This window comes from Pteropus alecto, unplaced genomic scaffold (genome assembly GCF_000325575.1).
Source record: "Pteropus alecto unplaced genomic scaffold, ASM32557v1 scaffold224, whole genome shotgun sequence".
NCBI classification, from domain to species: Eukaryota; Metazoa; Chordata; class Mammalia; order Chiroptera; family Pteropodidae; genus Pteropus; species Pteropus alecto.
The window spans coordinates 3,614,494-3,636,792 of NW_006436289.1; the positions used below are offsets into that span (position 1 = coordinate 3,614,494).

At 42.0% G+C, this 22,299-nt stretch overlaps 1 protein-coding gene across 1 annotated transcript in view; it reads right to left on the reverse strand.

Annotated features, from left to right (window-relative positions):
• The window catches only part of NNMT (nicotinamide N-methyltransferase), an 11,207-nt gene extending 9,446 nt beyond the window's left edge, over positions 1–1,761 (reverse strand). The window contains exons 1-2 of the mRNA XM_006912840.3: positions 1,552–1,761; positions 1,026–1,233 (exon numbers count right to left, since the gene is read on the reverse strand). Of these exons, the coding sequence (XP_006912902.1) occupies positions 1,026–1,233; positions 1,552–1,705 (362 nt within the window). The 5' untranslated portion in view covers positions 1,706–1,761. The remainder of the gene's footprint in view (positions 1–1,025; positions 1,234–1,551) is intronic.
• Between the last annotated feature and the right edge of the window lie 20,538 nt (positions 1,762–22,299).

A 22,299-nucleotide genomic window follows, 5' to 3' on the forward strand; every position in this document is an offset into this window, starting at 1 on the left:
GATTTCATGGGAAAATTAAATCCTTGGTAAGGGAAGTAGGAAAGACAGAAAAAAATATACAAAAACAAAAACAAAAACAAAACACAAGAGCAGGGGAGAAAAAAAGAGGTAACTATAACTGAGCATATAAGAAGTAACAGACAGGACCAGCAGGATCCTAAGAAAAATGCTAAAGTGGTCTCTTTGTACAATTTACAAAAGAGTCTGTGGGGGTCACAGCAATATGCCAACCAGCAAAGATGTGAGGCTCCAAGAGCTGATGGTCAGCTGAGCAGGTGCTGGAGGCATATCAGGACAAGAGAAGGTTACGGTGAAACGCAGAACTGGTCATCTCTGGTTAATAAGCTATTGCCAATTTCTCATGTGGGGAGAAATAATAATTTAACTAGATTTGCTTGTATAAGTTTACTCATAGATAAGGTAGTATCAGATTTTGGTCATTAGTTGTGAGGATATAATTTTATGGATGGTGAGTTCATAAAATTCTTTTCAAATAATTCCTTCATGCTGCTAATCTCAGTTTAAAAACACAATTAGCTTTATGTTGTATGTGGTGCTTGCTATCAGCACCAGCCACCCTCGCCGCAGAGTCCCATGTGCTTGGATGGCTAGCAACAGTGTGGCGCTAGGAGGTAAGCACTGACACCCACAACCTGCTAGCGAGATTTCGCCTCTTGGAGTTGTCCTAAAACAGGGTCCTGAAGTACCTGGCCCGCACACTGAGCCCACACAGGCCTGGAAAGGTTTTGTGTTCATTCATCTTTGCTCCATATGCATCTCCTCGACACTCTCCCTGTGTCTTCTGCTGTTCTGATGTGTGCGTACACGTGCACACACACACACACTCACACACACACGTTCACACACATGTCTATCTTGTTCTCACTCTCTTCATCTGGATTTCTTTTTGGTCTCTGTCTCCTTTGCTTTTCCACATAGACTCTAAGGATAACTCTTGGTTCTAAAACACAAACTGTCACTCAAGTACTTTCGGAAGGCCTGAAAGCGGACCCCAATTTCTTTACCTGTTCCCTTCAAGCTCACACACATAAGTCATCACCAGGGACCAGCTGAAGGCCCCTGGCTCCTTCTTCAGCCACTTCTCCAGTTCCTGCAGGTTCTGGTCAATGTAGTCGGTAGCAATGATCTCCTTGAAGGATTCGCAGGCAGATAGGAGCTGATAGATGGTGGGGCCAGAGCCAATATCAATCAGGAGGTCTCCATTCACGCCATCTGGTTTAGAGTAAGGAACAGGGAAGTAGGAATCAGGCATCATGGGGTGGCAGATAGAGCTGATTTGCATTGTCTTTTCTGGGACTGTGATGGGGAGCCCAAAGACAGACCATCTCGCTCACTACTAGACCGTCACTACTCATTCCTCTCACGTCAGTCTTCTTTAGTTTTTATCTTAGTTAAATAAATGAGTGATGCCAAAAGCGCTGTCAAATAATGACTAGACAGAAAACTGTCATGCCCTGATACCCTATTTACGTATAGACTCACAGTTGGGTTGGGGGTGGGGCAGGAGACACAAACAGCAGACAAACTTACCTAGGCAGAATATCTTGAAAAGATTTTTCAAAAGAAGCCTAAGAACTTGGTTTTCTGCAGAGTCACTAGACCCAAAGCTGTAATAGTTTTCTAGGTAATCTCGAGGGTTAAAATGGCTCAGATAAGTATCCTTAGAGGTGAAGCCAGATTCCATGGTATCTCTCTTCTATACCACCACTGCCTTCCCTCTCCTCCAGAAGCTAGAGTCAGCCTGTAGAAATTGTCTTTCTGAGTCTCGGGCTTTCAACCTTTCTTCTATCAATTCAGCCCACCCCTTAGAGACAGGCCCACCCCTTAGGGGCAGATGTTTGGTTAAACGCTAACAGAGAAATATACCAAAAATGTTTTGGTTGTTCTGGGAAGTGATGAAATTCCTTGGGAAGGGGTTCTGGGAAAAGTGGGGAGTGACAGAGAGAGGGCCATGAGCTGCATGCAACGCTGGCCAAGGGGCAAAGTACAGTTTAGAAGAGATTATAGACAGGAACTGGCCTCATCAGGGAAATTACTTAACTCATAGAAGAAACACTAAGTTCAGAGAGGTGGGTCATCTCCCCACAGCCATCATTCTTTTCTCTTCTTGCAGAGATTCTCCCAAGAAAGTCACAAAGAATGGTTTAAATTTAAATATGTTTAAAAAAGAAAAGAAAAGGAAAGGAAAAAGACAAGGATAGGAAATGTGTTCAGGGCTGAGGAATGTTGGCTAAAGAAAGAATCTCAGATGAAGTCTGGAAAAAGGAAGGCTGAAGGAGCAATGTGAAAATCCTGGATGAGGCTTTCTCTACAGTCTGTAACCCTCTCCTTATGTCCCACATGCCCCTCCGTCCACCCGCCTCCATACACCTGCAGCTTCACCCACCACTGCCATCTCTCAGGATCTGGCAAGAACTTCCTCCCCAAGCTTCCCCACTCCTTTCAGTCAATCCAAATCCTGACGGTTCTTTCAGAGTGAACTTTAAGCCCTCTTCTTCCTATAAGAACTTCTTAATTTCCCTTTTCTGAACTATTGCCCTTAGAATTAGTTCCACCCAGCCAAGCACTTGATTTTGTGGTGTCATGTATTTGTTCTGTTTTGTCTGTGTTAATTTCACTTCCCAAACTAAATTTCACAAGTATGATAGACTAAACCACCAGCTTTTTTAGATCAAAGACCGTAGCTCAGTTCTCTTTAGATCTCCTATTGAACTTCGCAAGTTGGTCTACATAGTAGGTGTTCAAAAAACTGGTTGATTAGCAGGCTGTTGTCATACTGCACTGAATGCAATTGCAGTGAGTGCCTGGTATTCCATGGGTGATGACTTAGCATGCGCCCATTTGCTTACAAGGTACAGAAACTCACTCAAAGATTCTGAGGTAAAAGAGGAATTATTAATAGAATACAATGGAAACAAATTACAGGGTATATAACTGGGTCTCATGAACTGAAACTTCGTTAGGCAGCTACCTTTCTCTCTTTCCCCCCAGCCCCCTCTTTTTCTCTTTCCTTTCTTTGGCAGGCCTCTCTATTCTCTGCAAACTGGCTTCTTCGTTCCAAGTGGTAGCCTCTGCACCTGAATTTATAAAACCTTCTAACTCATCTCCTCGCAGCTGGCTGACTAGGTCTACATGGTCCAAATTTAGATTCCTTAGAGAGAATCTGCCTGGTCCGAGCTTGGTCAGTCATTGACCCTTCTCAATAATGGTGGGGGTGGGAGTGGGGGTGGAGAATAAAAGATATCTGTGTGTATTAAGAGCACCCATTGCAGGAATATAGATGGGACAGGAAAATTGTCTTAGATCGCCGCAAATGTTGCATCTTCAAAAGTCCAGTCACAGACTTTAAGGATGTAGAATCAAAGCAAGGTGTCTTTGTGAATGGTCCCGAGGCATTGTGCTGCCCTGATGATGCTTCCTGCTCCTCCTGACTGCTCTGTTCAGCAGTAAACATCCAGAACTCAAAGTCAAAAGACGCAAATTGCCATCCTGATTTGCCACCAACAGTTTGTATAAAAGTGGCAGTTAGAAAAGCTAACTTTTAAGATTTTTAAGCCTCAGTTTTAGTGTGTAAAATGAGGATCCTAGATAAGGGCAAAAATTTTCTTCTACCCTCTCAGAGTCTCTGACTGGGTCTAAGAATTAAACCGACATGACACGTATTAACAGGAGAAAATCATATAAATCTTATTAATTTTTTTACATGTCCATGAGATTCTTTACCAGAAAATGAAGACCCAAAGATGTGACCAGGGCAGGAACCTTTTATACCTTTTAGACAAAGAAATTACACGATTGTGAAGAATTAGCAAGACAAAGAGGCATGGGCTAAGGATAATTAATGGTGAAGAAGTAACCAGGAAGACAAAGGTTAGTTTAACATTTGTTTGTACAGATTTTCCCATCTCTGGTGACAAGAATGTCTTCTTTCTTGGAGGATACCTTTCATATAAGCATTTTATTTCCTGCTTTAAGGAAGAAACAGGAGGGTCAGAGTATCCTTCTTATACCTACTAATTTTAAGTGCCTTTAATTCAAACTAACTAGAATGTCAAAGTGACATATTTTGGATTCCTTCAATAGTATGTTATGTTCAATGTTCACTGTTCAATGTATTGAGAAATTTAAATCATATCTTCCCTTAGATTGAATCCTTACCTTGGGAAATGTACCCTATTCCCACTCATGGGTCAATTTAATAGGGAACTTTAAAAATAATAATTATATAGCTTATATGTGGCCTTAATACTGTAATACCCCTTGCGACCTCACCCATCACTAACTTTTCCCACTCTTTTCAGAGCCATCAAGATTTATAGTCAGAATGAGATTTCACTACAGAGAGAAATCTACTCCCTCATATTGGCCCTCCACTCACTCTTACATGAATATTCATTACAATTATGAATATATGAATACACATGTACAGGAAGGAGCAAAGAGCAAGAAGGAAAGGGGAGGTAAAGAAGGGACAGAAAGGGACAGAAGGGTAAATTAAAGAAGGAAAGAACTCACGCAATTCCCATATAGCTTGGGAGCATGGTTCGCTGGTGGCTGCTCTCCCTTGTGATCACCTGACAAAGCATTAGGCTCATTATCTCAGGTCATGACCCCATGAGAAACTAGTTCTACAATACCTAGTGCATAAAAGATCAAGATAGGATGTCACTCTTTTCCCAAAATACCATACTCTAGACTCCAGAGATTGCTAGATCAAATCAGTTGTTAGAATATACTATACAAACCCAAAATATAAACATTGCTTACATTTTTTAGGCGATATCACATCTAACCTATCAGTTTCCAGTAATAAGTCTGACTGGCTCTCAAGATATACCTTCTTTTTGTAAAAATCACTAAAAATGCTGATATGTAGATATATATGTCATATATATGTTCAGAGTTTAAAAGAATTTAGACATAATTAAAGAGAATATTTGTAAATTGGAGAATAGGTTAAAAGAACTTATCCAAAATGCAACAGAGAAAGAAAGAGAAAATTATAAATGTAAAAGAGAAAGTTAAGAGTCATAAAGTATGAAATGAAAAGTCTAACATATGTCAAAATGGAGTCATGATAGAGAGGAGAGATGGAATGGATCAGAGTAATACTCGAAGATTCCAACATTGATGAGCAATACTGTATCAGTTAGAGTCTAGTCAAGAGACAGAAAACATGCTAGTAATTTGAACTGAAAAAAAAATGTATTATAAAATTTAATACAAAGAATTATTAGCAAGTTTTAAAATGGTTAACTACTAAGAGGATAAAAGAGAACTCTAAGGTGTAGCAAAGGTGGCAAATGCAGAAAACTGCTGGAGCCGATGGAACAAGGGAACCCAGAAAAAACTTAGAGACTTAGAGTATGAGCTTATACAACTGACAGTCACAGCTTTGATGAGAAAGGACAGCTGCCGCAAGAATGCTGGACACCTCTGGAACCCAGAAAAGACCACTGCAGGGACTAGTCATGAATTGGGCCACTAGCTCAGCAAGGACAATCATTCCTAAAGACTGCTCATAGTATCACAAGACCACAATCAGACCTCAGGAAAAAAAAAAAACCCAGGAAGTAACAAGTCTCTTCTTCCTCCTCAAGCCTTGCATATCCCTCCAGCACGCCCACCCCCACATCGGCAGAACCTGCTGTAGAGGCAGCTGGCAGAGGAAAATTGTTTATGGAGTCCAGCTTTCACATCACAAAATACCGATAGGCAGGCTGGAGCTGGGAAGCAATGAATTAATAACTGGCACAGATACCAATACACAGGATCAATAATAAGTAATGTTTATTGAACATTTATTTTGTGCAGGCACTAACCTATATGCTTTACAAGTATTATTAACTCATTTAATCCTTGTAATGATTTTATGAAAGATTACAGTTAGAAGTCCAGTGACTCCTAAGCAAGATATGTAAAATGCAGCCTACTCCTGGACATTTTATTGATAAAACTGCAGAACACCAAAGACTGTGAGAGGATGTTGAAAACATCCAGAGGAAAAAAACACCAATTACCTTTAAAGAGTGACAGTTACATTGAGAGATGACTTTTCAGGGAAAGGATAGGAGAATACTATTGTCAATGAGATAGGAATTATATAACCAGAAAAAGTCTTTCAAGAATTGGGACAAAATAAAAATATTTTCAGACAAAAAAAAAAAATGGATGTTTGCCACTGGTAGGTTTTCTTTAGTGGAAGTCCTAAATAACATATTTCAGATAGAAGGAATGTGGACCCAAATGAAAGAATGAAGAACAAGTGAGCAGGCTAATATGTGGGTAATTCTAATGAATGCTAAAAAATAATATTGTATATAGTTAAAAATAAGCAAGATGGAATTAAAATATACAATAACAATAATCTATAAATTTCAGGGGAGGGTGAAAACATGGAGTTGAAGTGTTCTAGATCTTTGTAGTTTCCAGAAAGAGTAAAATATTGATTATCTTTAGACTTTGATAAGTTAGCTATGTATATCGTAATTCTAAGGAGATGATGGTGCCCTGCCCATATTCCTTTGGCACTTACCATGCCTATACATGTCAATGTTTTTGTACTGCAAGCACCTAAGACTCTGCCTGAGGGAGTTCTCTGGTTGCAGTAGTATGTTTAGCCTCATGTAAGGAAGGCCAGTAAAGCTCAGAGTTAATGCAGCTGTCCTCAGGCCCTTACCCAATGACAGATCAGAGTTGCTGAATAAAAATGCCAGTTTGCTTGTTCCTGGGATAGGAATGCTAAACATGTTCTCCAAACTTGCCCAGAGGTCCCCAGCTGCCCGTGGCAGTAACTGGTTCATTAATGCAGCCCACATAGGCTTTCTTTTTTTCTTCATCTCACTTTCTCATTCACTCTTTGGTGCTTCATGGGATCCAAAGGAAAATACTTACACTCTAGTTTTAGTCACCACAAAAATTATATAACTGCATTAACTTCCAAATTAGTAGAGGAGGGAAAATGGAATAACCAAAAAATATCAATTCAGAAAAAGGCAAAAACTGAGAGAAAAGGAAACACAGACCTGTCAGAACAAATACAAAGCATAATATAAGAAGGTCACTTATGAACAGTTAAAAACAGATAAGAACATCAGAAAAATATGTAATAGCAGGATTTTTTAAAATTAAAGTATAGTTGACATACAATATTATATTAGTTTTAGGTGTACTACATAGTTATACGACATTTGTATTCCTTATGATGTGATCACCACAATAAGTCTAGTAACCATCTGTCACCACACAAAGTTATTACAATAATATTGACTGTTTTCCATACACTCTGAACAGCAGGATTAATCAATTTGACTTAATTGACATTCAATAAATATTGCATCCAACAACTACACATTTATTTCAAGACTACGGAAGCTATTAAAAATTACCGTAGTAGCCCATAAAGCAGGCCATCACATATTTCAAAGGAATGAAATTATATAGAGTATATTCTTTGACCAATGCATTTAAGCTAGAAGTAAAAATTAAAAGTTAACTAGAACACCCTTATTTATATGGAAGAAACACAACAATAAATAACCCATGAGCCAAAGGAGAAATCATAATGAAAATTATAAAGTTTTTGAACTGAGTATTAATAAAAATACTACATATCAAAATTGGTGGATTGAAGCTAAAACAGTATTTAAAAGAATCTCTATTCTCAAGTGTGTATACTATAAAAGAAGAAAAACTGAAAGTTAATGAGCTTATGAAGTTAAGAAAAGAACAGAAAATTAGACATGAGTAGAAAGAAAAAATACTATAGACCAGAAACCAATGAAATAAAAAGCTAAGGTACAATAGGGAGGATCAGCAAGGCCCATAAGTTGGCTTCCCGAAAAAAGTAATAAAATTCACAAATTTTTGTTCAGAATGATAAAGAAACAAAAGAGAGAAGGCACATCTACCCAATGTAGTAATGAAAAAGGGAAGATGCTCATGGCAGATGCTGCAGACATTTAAAAGGTAGTAAAATATTACAAATAACTTTATGCCAATATATTGAAAGTTTAGATTGACAAGGTCCTAAGTAAATATACAACACATAGGAAACCTGAAGAGATCTATTGTTGCAGATAAATCAGACCAGCGAGAAACCAAGACCACTTGGAGAGTTGGAGACCTCAGGTTTATTATGCTGGCAGTCCCGGAAGAGCTAGCGCTCTGAAGATCTGGGCCCCAAGCTCAGGGGTAACCTTACTTTTTTATAGGGCTTATCCACGAACATGCAAAGGGGATATATCTGTTATCTAGACAGAACAAGCAAAGGCAGGGTGAGTCTTCAGTTGATCCCGGGGTCATCCTGCCCTTCAGCCTAGGCGGCAAACATGTTTTACAGAAGCAGAAAAAAGAGCTGATTACTAAGTTAGCCATCTGAGTGGAAAATTCTTCTTCACTATAACCATCAAAGAATTTAAATTGAAAATTGTTCCCACACAAAATCTTCAGGGCAGGAGGCTTCACGAGTTCTACCATATGTTCGAGGAATCGGTAATTCTAATCTTACAAAAGCTCTTTCAGAGAATAGAAAAAGAGAGAATATCCCTCGACTAATTTTATAAGTTTAGCAAAATTCTAATATCAAGGCTCTTTTTGGGAAAAAATTACAAACTAAAATCACTCAATGAACACAAGTACAAAAATCCTAAATAAATCATCGTCTAGTCAATAAAACAGCAAATACTTATATGGTGCTTACTATGTTCTAGGCACTGGATTAAACATTTGGGATCTATCACTAAAGCTTACAGTCGTTCTGTGAGTTAGGTATTATTATTATCTTCATTTCAACATATGAGGAGACTGTGGCACAGAGAGGTTAAGTAAGCCCAGGCCACACTGCTAGATAGCCAGATTTCATAGGTCTGACTCAAGCAGTCTGACTCAAGAGCCTATTCTGTTCATAATCACACTATAACCAAGGCGGGTTTATCCTAGATATACAGGGAAATTTAACATTTCCGATTCATTCAATAGACATATAGAGAAAAAAGCTCAAATTCAATATCCATTTACAATAAAAACATCTCTTGGCAAACTGAGGATAGAATGAGACTTCCTTAATGTTATAAGGATTATCTACAAAAACTTCAACAAACATTACTCTTAAGGATGATACATTTAAAAGCTTTCCCTTAGATCTGAGGACAGAGACAAGAATGCTAACGATTACCAATTTTATTCAACGTTCTACTATGGGTCTTGGACAGGACAATAGGTAAAAAAAATAAATTGGAAAAAATTGGAAAGAAAGATAAAACTATTATTATAAGCAGATAATATAATGATGATATATGTAGAAAATGAAAAATAATTTATAAGTAAATTACTAGAATTAATACAAGAGTTTAGCAAAGTTTCTCAATACAAAATCAATTAAAAAAATTAAATTCATTTCTAACAGGCAACAGTTATAAAATGAAATTTAAAACAGACTTCATTCCGAATGGCATTTAAAAAATAAAGTACCTAGGAATAAATCCAACAAAATATGTACAAGACATTAATGCAGAAAATTATAAAATTTTATTGAAAGACATTAAACAAGACCTAAATAAATGGAAAAATATACCACTTCATGGATTGGAGAACTCAACATTGTAAAGATGTCATATCTCTCCAAGTTGATTTATAAACTCAGTAAAATCCCAATTAAAATCTCAATAGGTTTTTGTTGGAACTTGACAAGCTAGCTCTAAAATTTATATAATAGTGCTAAGAGCCAAGAGTAGCTACTCTTGAAAAAGAAAAATAAGGTAGAAGGACTTGCTCTATCAGGTATATTACTTATTATAAAACAAAAGTAATTAAGACTGTGTGGTATTAGTCCAAGGATTGACGAACAGACCAAAGGAACAAAACTGAGAGCCCATAAACAGACTCACATCTTTATGAACATTTGATATACGACAAGGGTGTTATCACAGCTCAGGAGGGGAAAAGATGCTTTTCAATAAATAGTGCTAAAATAATTGAGCATCCACAGGGGAGAAAGTGGAATTAGAACCTCTCTTCACACTGTACACAAAAATCAATTCAGGAAGATTTAAAAACTATATATGAAGGGCAAAACTCTTAGGATTTAGAAGGTAATATAGAAAAATATCTTCATGACTTTGGGGTTAGAAAAGGATTTCTTAAGCCAGATACAAAACCATTCGTCTCAAATAAAAGATTTGTAAATTTGAGTATATTACAATTAAGGATGTCTGTTCAACCAAAAACACATTAAGAGAGCGAAGAGACAAGCCGCAGAATGGGAAAAGATACTACAACACAGAAAACTGACAAAGGACTGAAACCCAGACTTTGTAAAGAAGTTCTGTGAATAAAAATGAAAATAAAGAACAATATAGAAGACTTGAACAGTTCCTTTACAAAAGAAAGGAAATCCAAAAGGTCAATAAACCTATGAAAAGATACTTAATCTCATTAGTGAAATGCAAATTAAATCACGAGATAATGTTACACAGCCATCAAACTGGCAAAAGTAACATTTGACCAGCACCCAGGACCTTTATCACAGATATTCTCATGTATTTCTAGTGGGCATATAACTTGGTACACCATTCTGGAAAACAAGCCAGCATTAACTAGTAGAGTTGACTTCGTGCACACCCTATTCCCAGCAGTTGGAAGCCTAGGGGCATACCTAGACAAAATCTGGCACATATACAGAGTGTTCTTAGCAGCATTGTTTAAAATAGACCCCAACTAAAAGCAACCTAAACACCCAGCAACAGCAGAATAAATAAATAAATTGGCATATACAGCAATGAAAAGGAACCAATTACAGCTATATGCATCAACATGCATGATTTTCCAAATGATAGAGAGTGAAAGAAGCAAGTCATAAAGAAGACCTACATTTTTATTCTGTTTATATAAAGTTCAAAACTGGCAAAAGTAAGCGATACTATTTAGTGAGGCATAAATTAATAATAATCTGTAAAGAAAAACAATGAAACAATTACTTTAGACATCAGGACAGTAGTTACTTCTGGAGAGGAAAGAGACGGGTGTGCTCAGGAGGGGGCGGGGGTGCTCTATTTCTTAACTTGGAGGTGGTTACCTGGTGTTCATTTTATATTAATCTTTATATGTATGTAAATGTTTTATCCTTATTTCTATAGGCATGCCATATCTCACGATTTAAAAACATCCTGCATGTCTAGATGCAGAGTCACTTTTGAAACAAGCACAGATTTTGACATCAATCGTACTTGATCATAGAGGTCTTCCCAAGTTTCATCTGAGGCAGGCCCCAGCATGGCTCTTTTTACTCAATTTTATCCAATGGGGTTAAATCACTCAAAGGCACTAAAGGATAAACGACTATCTCAACAAAAAGGGGGCAAGGATGGCGGGGAACATTACAGAAACTGCCACTCAAGTTTCACTCCAAGCTTCTCTTTCCAATCCTGGAAGAAGTCCTTCTGTGCTTCAGACATCAAGGCCTACTTTAGATCAGAGGCCCCGGGATGCTCCAGACATGATTCAGACTCCAGTAGGCAGTGATCTCTCCTTTGACACTCCATGGCTTCAGCTTATCACCAAGAAAGAAATATTTGCCCAGGTATACCACAGCAATTAAGAGCCTGCTCCCGTCACCTCTTCCTGTGGCGTGGGGTGTGGGGGTTCGCTTATGTAGCAGAGAAGCTCCTCTCCTGGCCTCTTCCTGGTTCTCTGTTCAAACCAGACCTGAGGCCAGCTGTGAGCCCCCAGGTCAGAAGCCAAGGCCCAGGCAAGTCAGGCAAATTAAGCAACTCCTGGACTCAGAGGAACCAGCAACTGGGGAGTCTTTCATGTGCTCTGTGATAAATAATGAGTAAACAAAATTACAAGCAAAATGATAACTCATCAAATTTGATGTGATCTCACAGGGCCTGCTTTAGATTTTAATGAATACGTATGGCGAGTCCAGGGATAATTAATCCGAGCCTTAATTGCAGGGAGGTGGGGAGCCCTTTCTTGGAGCTCACAACCTCTTGGCTTCCCTCTTTTATTAAGAGTCAGTGCCTACCTGTGGGGAGGAAAGGAGGCTGTTTCATCGGACAGGGGCGAGGGGGCCCTCTGTGGGCACCAAGAGCTGTGCTTCGTGGGATTCTCACGGTGCCTACTCTTGCAGAGCGTGCGTTTGAAAACCCACAGCCACACAGATACCACTTCAGCCAGAAACTCTAGTTATCTAGTTATCTGGTTACCTATACTCGCACGTCTCCACATTTTAAATTGGCCACCGAATGCGTTGCCCAGTTTGCAGCAAGTTTTGAGAAGGATGCCAAAGGGGGGAGGGAAAGGCAGGGCATAAGGTGGGAAGTGCCTGGCTGGAGGGAGAGTGATGGGAGAAAAGAGATGTTGGGGGTCGGGGCACCTAAAGCCTACTTGGAAAAAAAGCAGCCTGGGCCAGTTCCATACTCTGGCCAAGAGGTGTCCAGCCCCAGCCCACTCCTATTGCAGGTTTGTCAACTGCAGGGAGATGGCATTTGGAGACTTTGGCAGAGCCAGGGACCAGCAGCTTTGCTGGGGCAGGTGGCCAGCTTGCTGGAGATCAGGGTGTGCCCAGCAGATGTAATGGCAAAACTCCTCGAGGCTGACAGTAGGGGTGGAGCTTCCACACACCCACCTGGCAAAAGCCTAGAACCGGAGTGGCTTCGGTGCTATGTGGCTTATTTTGCTTTGTTTCCTTTCCTCCTTGGTGTGATGTTCCTTTGTCAGATGCTTACTTACAAACTTACTAAGATCTGATTTAGGGCTACCTCCTCTGGTCCACTGATTTTTTTTTCTTGCTTCCTACTAAGTACCGTGATGGTATATTTATTAGGACATTTGTCTTATCACTAATAATGCTATACAAATATAAGGATAATGTATTTCACTCTTTTCTCTCTCTGTTTATTACATACGTAAAAAGCAAATAGTTTTGTGTTCTGAGTAAAAGCTGTTTGGACTAAGGTTGGATCTTGTAATTCTATTCCTCTTTTACTGTTTTCTTTAGTTGTTGAAAAAGCATGAGATCACTTGATAAAAAGAGAATGCTTATGAAATCGGAAAAAAGGGCAGTGAAGGCCTGAACATGGGCTTTTTAAAAAATTGAGAATAGATGTAAGAACCTCAAGGAAATCAGATTTTGCAAAGGAAACCAAGCCTCAGAAGTAAAAATCTATGATTGTCAGTCTTCCATCTCCTGTTAGAAAGCTTTTGAAATGAAAAATCTGTATCGTGGAAGTGAAAAATCTGTATCTAGGACTAGGCAGAGATACTGCTCCAGTGGTCAGACTTCCATTGTGTGGTTCTGTCACCTCCTAGGGCCTAGAGGGCTCCCTCCACTGGATTCTCTGCATCCAGCCAGCTGGGGAGGGGAGAGAGAACCTTCAGAGAATGGCAGAGGAGGTTCGGGCACCCTGTCTAAGTAGTGCCATACATTGATCCATTCACATTCCTTGGGCCTGGAACCCAGTCACATGGCCTGAGGCAAGGGGGCTGAGACATGTAGCTTAGCCTTGTACCAAAGAAGAAAAATTGGTGAAGATTTATTCAATTCTACTTTCTTTCCTCCCTCCTGTTTTCTTCTCATTCTCCCCATCAGCAACCATTCTGTGTTTAGTGTAGATTCTTTTCTTCATGAGTATTTTTGTAACATATGTACTGTTGTTTTGTATGCATGTATTTTTATTTACATCATTTTCACTTTGCTTTCAAAGCCCATTCACATTGCTAATGTGTGCGGTCTTGCCTCTGCACAGTTCTCCATGATTTGTATGTATCTTCCTCGCTTATGTAGCTTAGCCTTGTACCAAAGAAGAAAAATTGGTGAAGATTTATTCAATTCTACTTTCTTTCCTCCCTCCTGTTTTCTTCTCATTCTCCCCATCAGCAACCATTCTGTGTTTAGTGTAGATTCTTTTCTTCATGAGTATTTTTGTAACATATGTACTGTTGTTCTGTATGCATCTATTTTTATTTACATAATTTTCACTTTGCTTTCAAGGCCCATTCACATTGCTAATGAGTGTGGTCTTGCCTCTGCACAGTTCTCCATGATTTGTATGTATCTTCCTCGCTTGTCTACTCCTCCAGTGATGGTCACCCAGAGTGCTTCTCCTTCCCATCACAGTGTTTCTGTAGCTATCCATGTCTCCTCTGTATAAACTTGTGTGAGATTCGTCACAGGGTATATTCTCAGGAGTAGAATTGCTGAGTCGTAAGGTATCCACGCGTCTGATTTCAGTAAGACCCATCAGATCCCCGCCAGCAAGGCTTCGGCAGTATATATCCCACAAACAGCTCTTGGGAGTTCCTATATCAACGCACACATACATACCTCTAAGCCTTTCCACAATTCTTGGAATAGTCTACCAATTTTTGCCAGTCTAATGAAAATAAATGAAGTTGTACATTTTTTAAGTTTTGTCTTTCTCTGATCAGTTCAAGCGCGTCTAAACATGCATATCAGTGAGGTAAGCTAAGTGATGTAACAAGCCCTAAATTTCAGTGGCTTAACTAAATAACTGCTCATTTTTTGTTCACATCACAGTCCACTGTGCTGAAAGACTAGGCAGAGATACTGCTCCAGTGGTCAGACTTCCATTGTGTGGTTCTGTCACCTCCTAGGGCCTAGAGGCCTCCACTGGATTCTCTGCATCCAGCCAGCTGGGGAGGGGAGAGAGAACCTTCAGAGAATGGCAGAGGAGGTTCGGGCACCCTGTCTAAGTAGTGCCATACATTGATCCATTCACATTCCTTGGGCCTGGAACCCAGTCACATGGCCTGAGGCAAGGGGGCTGAGATATGTAGCTTAGCCTTGTACTAAAGAAGAAAAATTGGTGAAGATTTGGACAATCTCTGCCACAGAATGTTTGCTAACTTTGGGGATTTCCTCTTCTATAAATTTCCTGATCATATTGTTCCTTTATCTCTTTTTACTTCCTGCCATTGTTGTTGATTCGTATATCCTTTGTATATTCTAGAAGGTGTGTTCCCTGTTGGTTTTAGCCATTGCAAATATTTCTTCCAATCTGTCTGTCTGATCACTTTGGCTATGCAGTCTTTCTTCAATCAGGAATCGAATTCTCATGTAATCTAGTCAATTAATTTTTAGCCTTATAGTTTTGGTTTTTGAAATTGTTTGATATTTGTTTACACTCTTAACCTCTAGATTCTTCTTGAATGGACTCTGTCACTACCTTTGTCAATTTCCCTGTCATTCCCCAATTTGCGGGGGAGTCACTTGTTAAGACACAGAAAAGTGGAAGTTCCCCAGAGGGAAAGGCCCACCCAGACACTAGTTTCTCAGCCTAGGCTCCCTTCCAGCATCAAATTTACCTTAATCCTGTAGGCTCTGGCCTAGAGAAACTTAGTTCCTCAAATCTCCAGTGGAAATGTACGAAACTGTTCAGGAAGCTGTTTGAACTGGTTAGTGAGACGGGCAAGAGCCAGATCACATGTGCCTATTAAGAGATGCAACATTGAAAGGTATTAAGTTGGAACTTTCCTAGACATGCTAGAACTTCTTTTGATCTCCCTCCCGTGATGCTCCTTGACTTTGATCTCTTGCTCACACTGTCCCTTTGCCTGAAAGGCCCTCTCTACCTTGACTCAGCTAAATACTTTTACCCTCAACCCTTAACCTGGCTTCCAGGAAGCCTTCTCTGACCTCCCTCCATCCCGACTTCAAGTGCAGGTTAACACAGCTCTCTGCACTCCCCAATGCCCTGCACATCTCTCTCTCACTGAACTTACCACACTCTATTGCAATAGCCATTTGCCCATGAACTTTTTGGAAGAAGCCGAATCCAGTTCCCCATCATACTCACTAGCAGAGATCTAACACATGCCTTGGCCTTCATAGCTGTTGAAGAGATCTGATGAGCTTACTATGCCCTATCCATTACACTTGGCCCTCTTGCTCCAGCTTCATGGGCTTTGGGAGCATTTTCACTACAATAGGCAGGGCCCAGAGGAATTCTCCTCCAAGAGTCAGCTCGGGTGCCTCTCACTTGGTCTGCCATCCAGGCTACTTATGGGCTACTCTCTAGTGGGGCCCTGGAGCAGGCAGATCTGGGTTAGCTTTCCTGAACCTTAGCTTCCCTTGTGGAGGAGGAGCTGGGCAATGCATGTTATGGTTGAGTGAAGGTCAGTGAAAGTTCTGTGCTGGCAGTGGCCCTCCTCTTCCTGATTCCACCATTCAGACATCAGGTTGAACAGGAGAGCAGGCCTCAGGCAAATGAACAGACTTAGACAAGCAAGGCTGAGGGCAGAGAGTCCTCCCGTCCAGTTGGCCCTGCAGCCTGCCAAGCTCAAGGCTCGACTGCCCCCTTGTGTCCAGAGAGTGAAGAGCAAGGGAAACTTAATCCAAACAGGTCTAGGACTGGCCGGGAGGAAGCCATCCAGCTCACCTCATATCTCCTCCTGAAGGGCACACTCAAACACAGAAACACACGTTCAGCAAGATGACCTGCTTTGTCCTCTAGGAGTGTGCCACCATCCCACTCACCGCCTGTTATTTCCCCTGGAGGTCTGAGTGCCTGGGATCTTCCTGTGGAAGGCAGAAGGGAAGAAGGCTCGACCATTTCAAAGAGATCTTCTCCATGGGAGGCCCACAGACAAAATACAATCAGGCAGAAAGCAGCATCGCTCCAATTTTGGAGAGCACTGTTACAGAGAGAGATAGAGAGAGAGAGAGAGAGAGAGAGAGAGGGGCTGTTGGGCTTGGCACCTGTCCCTCAGGTGCCCCTGCTCTCACACCACTGTCTGACTGTGCAGGGTCTCGGTCTAGATCTGTCCATCCCAGGCACCTGTACAAAGCCCTCATCCCACGCCCTCTGCCCCAGTTACTCGCCATAGTATCAGCCTGCTTGCTTCTCACACTCTGAAAATATTCCTGTTGTGTCTACTCTTGTCCGCCTTTCCTTTTCCTCCCAAGTAGAATGAGGGCAGGACCTTGTCGGAGTCCTGACTGTATCCCCAGATTACAGAACAGGGCCTAGCACATAGTAGCCACTTAGTACATATTTCTTCATCGAGTTTTCCCCATCATGCCTGATGTCCACCCAGGTTCCCACCTTGGCCATACTGCTATTTGTACCTGAAATGCCCACCTCCACTTCTACCTCACTGTCTGCCTGGCAACCTGATACTTACTGTTAGTTCAAGGCGCCCTTTAAACAATACCTCATTGTGACACCTCCCTTATCTCTCTCAATTAGGCATTTCCCTTCTATGTGCCCTCACCTCCCAGAATATTGCTGTCACAACTATCTATGAGCCCATCAAAGGCAGGAATTGTGTCATATTTATTCTCGTAATTCTCAGTGCCTGGCAGATGGCAGATGCTAAATAAATATTTATTGATGAACTCTGATTACCCCTGGAGAGACTCACAGAGCTTAAGGCCTCAACCTGCCTTCCTGGCCTTGTCTCCCTCTGCTCTCTCGTAGGGAACTCACCCTCTACGCAAAGGAAATATCACTTCATTCACTCAGCATTTGCCTAAGGCCATGTTTTTAGCAGTGTCATTTCCTCCAGTGGGAATGCCTTTCCAACATTCGTTTTCCTTTTTAACACATCTTGGCCCCCCCTTCTTCTATGAAACCTTCCTCAGTTCCAAGCAGGAAGTAATTCTTCTCTCTTTGTCTTGACTCCCATGACCGTCTCTCTGTCAAACAAATTCTGCCTTGTTGTAGAGTCCCATGCCTACTCAATGGGTGTTTAACAAAGTGTGCTGCTTATCATTTCAGTGAATTGTAAACCCTGTCTGCTCACTTAGGCACATCTTGCACAAGTTGGTATCTATCTCCCATGAAGCCAAACACAATGCCCACTCATAGTCGACCCATAAAATGTGTATGGTAACTTGAATATCATGTAAAGAAACCATTAGCTCCCCAATGTGAATGCCCATATAACTAACACCAGGACCCCAGAAGAACCTACCCCAGGCTGCACAGGCATATTTCATCCAGTGACGTGGAGCACCGGGCAACCCCGTCCTGTGGAGAACACCTGCCGTGGACACCGTCCCCATAAGCCCACCCACCTTGCTCTTTGCCTTATGCTTTCCCAGCCCGTTCCAGCTTTCTGGCCACACACTGCAGTGTACACTTGGAGCTCTCCTCGGATGGGGCATTAACAGTCAGCCCCTGGATCCATCTACTGCAAGCTTCTCTTGGTAGCTAACTCCTGATCTGATCCCAGCCTTTGGAAGTCAGCCTCTCCTATCACTCATGTGGTGGTACCATGAATAGATCTGATCCACCCTCTAGTATCATAAGCGCGCGTGCGTGTGTGCGCACACACACGTGTGCACATACCCACGTGAATACGTCAGAATTTACAGATACACACATGGGGTAAAATGCGATCAAGGACTTAGATGTTGCAACCGAGTTTAGTGTGAGGAACAGCCCCGGGCAAATGTTTAGACACTTAGTACAGTGCCTTGATTTACTCAAGCACTCAATAAATATTTGTTGAATAAATGCATTACTTGCTCTCCCACCTTCTGCCCCCCCACCACCGTCACTGCGTGAGTGGTCCTCTGCCCACCTGAAGCGCTGGTCTGCTCTACCACGTCAGGTGCCTGGTGTGTTAGCAGTGCCCTTTGGAGCAGGACCGCAACCTTCATACTCAGGGGTGTTCAGTTTTTTTTTAAGTTCGTCAAACACAATCTGTAATTTCCCCTCTGGGTCCTGACACATGCTACTGGAAATTTCCTGCTCTTCACTCCACCCACCCCCCTCCTTCAGCTGGCTTACTCTTGGTCACCGTTTAGAGCTCACTGATCTGTTGCTACTTCCACCAGAAAGTCTTTCCCAAGTTACCCATTCCTGTTCCAAACTGTGTTAGGAAGGTTGCACTGCACAAAAAAGAAAAACAGCTTCTCTACCTCTCTTTAGGACTGCTTATTACACACACATATAAGGTCAGTCAAAACGTAAACCTACAACATTGCACACATAGTTATTTACCAAGTGTATTCATGTTAATATCTTTGGTCTCGCAAAACCCTGAGAAAGAATGTTATTATTCTTGCCATTTCAGAGTAGGGAAAACTGAATCTTTGAGATATTAATGACCCACCTAAAGCCACAAGAGCAAGTAAGCCAGACAGCCAAGTATTGAAATCCATGTCTCCTGACAGCAAAGCCTGTGTTCTTTTCATTTCATGGGGCTGGGCAGCAGGATTAGCAGGGGTAAAGATGGAGGTGGTGAATAAGCACAGAAGTTGTGCAGACCCCAAATTGCCTAAAATAGTAGGTTGTTGGGGACTGTACTCTCTTCACTCCTTGCAACCCTGAGGAGCCCTCAAAATCAGGGGAGGCACAGCTTAATTTCTCTGGTCCAATTCTTTTCCCCAATCCTGAGTCATTAGTAGAGTATACTATAAACCTCTCTGTTTGAGATAAACATCCTTATTTACCTGGCAATCATGTATAATAAGACTCTAAAAGCATTTGCTGGTAAGATTTCTAAATAAAACTGACTAAATGGAGAGGGAAGCAAATGAGGTGGCAAAATGACAGCTGGAAGCCCTGCCCCTGTGTGCTCCCAGCTTCTTCAGAGTCTGCTGCATCGGTGTCCCTTCTCTGGGCCATGAGGAAGAACACCTCCGTGCAGTCTGAGTGGTTGTCCAAGCATATCTCAGCTGCCCGCTGAGCCTTCTCTAGCCTCTTTATCATGAAGCCTTCTCCTGCAGGGCCTCACAGAGAATTCCTCCTCCAGGGGCAGTGCAGAGAGCCTCTTGTCACCCACAGTGTAGAAAGCTGATCTCTAAGCCTCCACTCAGCATCAGAGGGCTGCCGGGACTGAGCAGAGTTCTGTGGTGGCCCCCAGGGCAGGGCATACAGCCTCGAGGTACAGGGAGGACGTGAGGCGGTCCCCCAGGGGCAGGGTTCCAGGGGCTATTCTTCCCTAACGAAACGCACGAGCACCTGGCACCATCTCCTCTTAACCACTCTTCCTTCTCAGCCCACTTGTCTCTGCATTGGAGGGAAGAGGAGAGAGCGGCCAGCAAGGTTAAGCTCATCATGTAAGATGCATACATCCCTCCTGGCCATTCTTTGCCTTTCACACAGGCTACCAGAATATCAGGTCACCATTTTCACAGATGAAGAAACTGAGTCTCACAGAGAGGCACAGTCATGAAGCCAGCTGTTGGCAAAGTCAGTCTAGGCCCTGCCAACCCTGTGGGCAGTGTGCTTTCCCCCTGCAGGCCCTCTCCCGACAACAAACTCCTGGCAGTTAGCTCGTTCTCTTTCTGCTGGGTCCATGTTTAAAACAACCCAGACAAGTACAACGAGTCATAGAAAGTCTGCCCGCAATCAGCCAAGCAAAACTACAAAGTGAGCTTGGTAGACTTCGTTTGCACCTCTAGTTTCTCCATTACCTTTCACTCCCCTGGACACTCACTCTACCTCCTTGTTGCCATGTACATTCTCTTCTTACTTGTACCTGTTCTCAGGATGTGAGATTCATTCACAATGAGGTATGAATGAGGACTAGCAGTAAAAGGTTTATTCTTTCCAATTCTGCAATTTAAAAAAGCCATAGTCTTAAGGAAAAGAAACAGAATCTAATATACAACCTCAACCATCTTATCTAACTAGGGAGGGTGATATTGGGGGTGTGGAGTTGCTATAGTGGACCTTCCTGGTGCCCTGAAATTACACAAGGTAAGTAAATTGTGTTCCACCTATGTACAAGATTGGTCTTAATTCTAACCCCCACATTGTGTGATCCACAGAAAGATTCCACAAATTTGAAGCCACCTACAGGTTTCAAATTGGGTACCAGCCAATCAGAATGAACACCTGCCATAAACAAGCAGTTGGCTGCGCCCTGCCCAGTCTCCATCAGCCTGCGCTTTCACCGTGGCATTCTGGGTAGGCTTTCATGACAGTTTTTCTAGCTCTGGGTTTGTCTTCAGCCATCTATTTCTGTTCTCTCTTTTGTTTTTTTATAGAATTCATATCACTTTTCCTCCTTTCTTCTTCTTGGGGCCTCACTAATTTCATTTCTACATGAACCCACAGAAAATGCTTGATTCAGGGAGCTAAGTGAAGCTCCCGGTATCATGGTGATCCAAAAACAAACAACAAACCCCTTACTTGTTCCCCTCAAGCACACACACATATTTCACTGCTGGAGACCAGTCAAATGCCCCTGGCATCTCCTTCAGCTCCAGGCGTGTTTTGTCCCTGACAATGATTGCCTCAAAAGACTTGCAAGCAGAGGAGCTTGATAAATGGTGGGCCCATAGCCACCGTCAATCAGGAGTTTTCCTTCCAGTCCACCTGCTTTCTAAACCGTCAGCACCAGAGTATGGCTCTGAGGTCTATCCATCCCAAAAGACTCCACTCTCTGTCCCACTTGGAGAGGCTGCCGGGAGTCAACCGCTTGGGAGCAGGAATTTTGCCTACTCTAAAAGCCTTAGGCAGCCCTTAGCGCAGTCCCCAGCACTGAGCTGGGTAGTTTGGGTAGGAGGGGAGAGTTAGGAGCAGGAGAGCTTGGTGTCAGGGGAGGGGGCAGTAATTAGTAGAGAACCCAGTTGTCATTTCAACTGCCAATTTACCCCGTAAACACATGTTCCGAGAAGAAATCTGGTCATATTCCCAAGGACACAGGTTTCCCTGTCCTAAGCTCTCTTCACTAAAGTGCCCTATGACCCCACTGAGATCACCTATAACATTCCAAATATCAATCAGCAAACATTTATTGAGCAACAGCTGTATTACAGAAGCCTTGCTCGGCAGTATGGGGACTAAAAGGAAAATATAGGGCCTGCTCACAGAACATTTGGTTTCCCCTTTCTGTCTTGCCCTCTCTCCAGCCAGGGAGAGACTGGGTTGACACAAAATACCTGTAGCGGTTGGACCCTGGCAAGGGGCTTCCAAGATAAACAACAAGGCAGCAAGGAGAAAAAACTAGCTGGACCCAGGGGTCCCGACAGGCTACTGAACTTAGCTTGCTCATTTGCTCCTGGATTCTGCTGCTACATTTTTGTTTGTTCTGTTTGTTGTCGTCATCTGTAGGATCTGGTGGCAGATCAACTGAGGTATCAAAAGTTTAAGAAAATGTGATAGCAGGAAATTTTTAATCAGGGAAATTCAAGGTATTGGATTATGTTTTCTTCTCATGTGAAAATCATAAAAAGTTACCCATTATTTGATTTTTATGTTCCAGCCTGACTTCCTCTGGCAAATCTAGAGCCACCCACCCACGGTTTTCACATGGGACAGAGAGGTCATCAGGCAGAGGAACAAAGGCCACCCCACA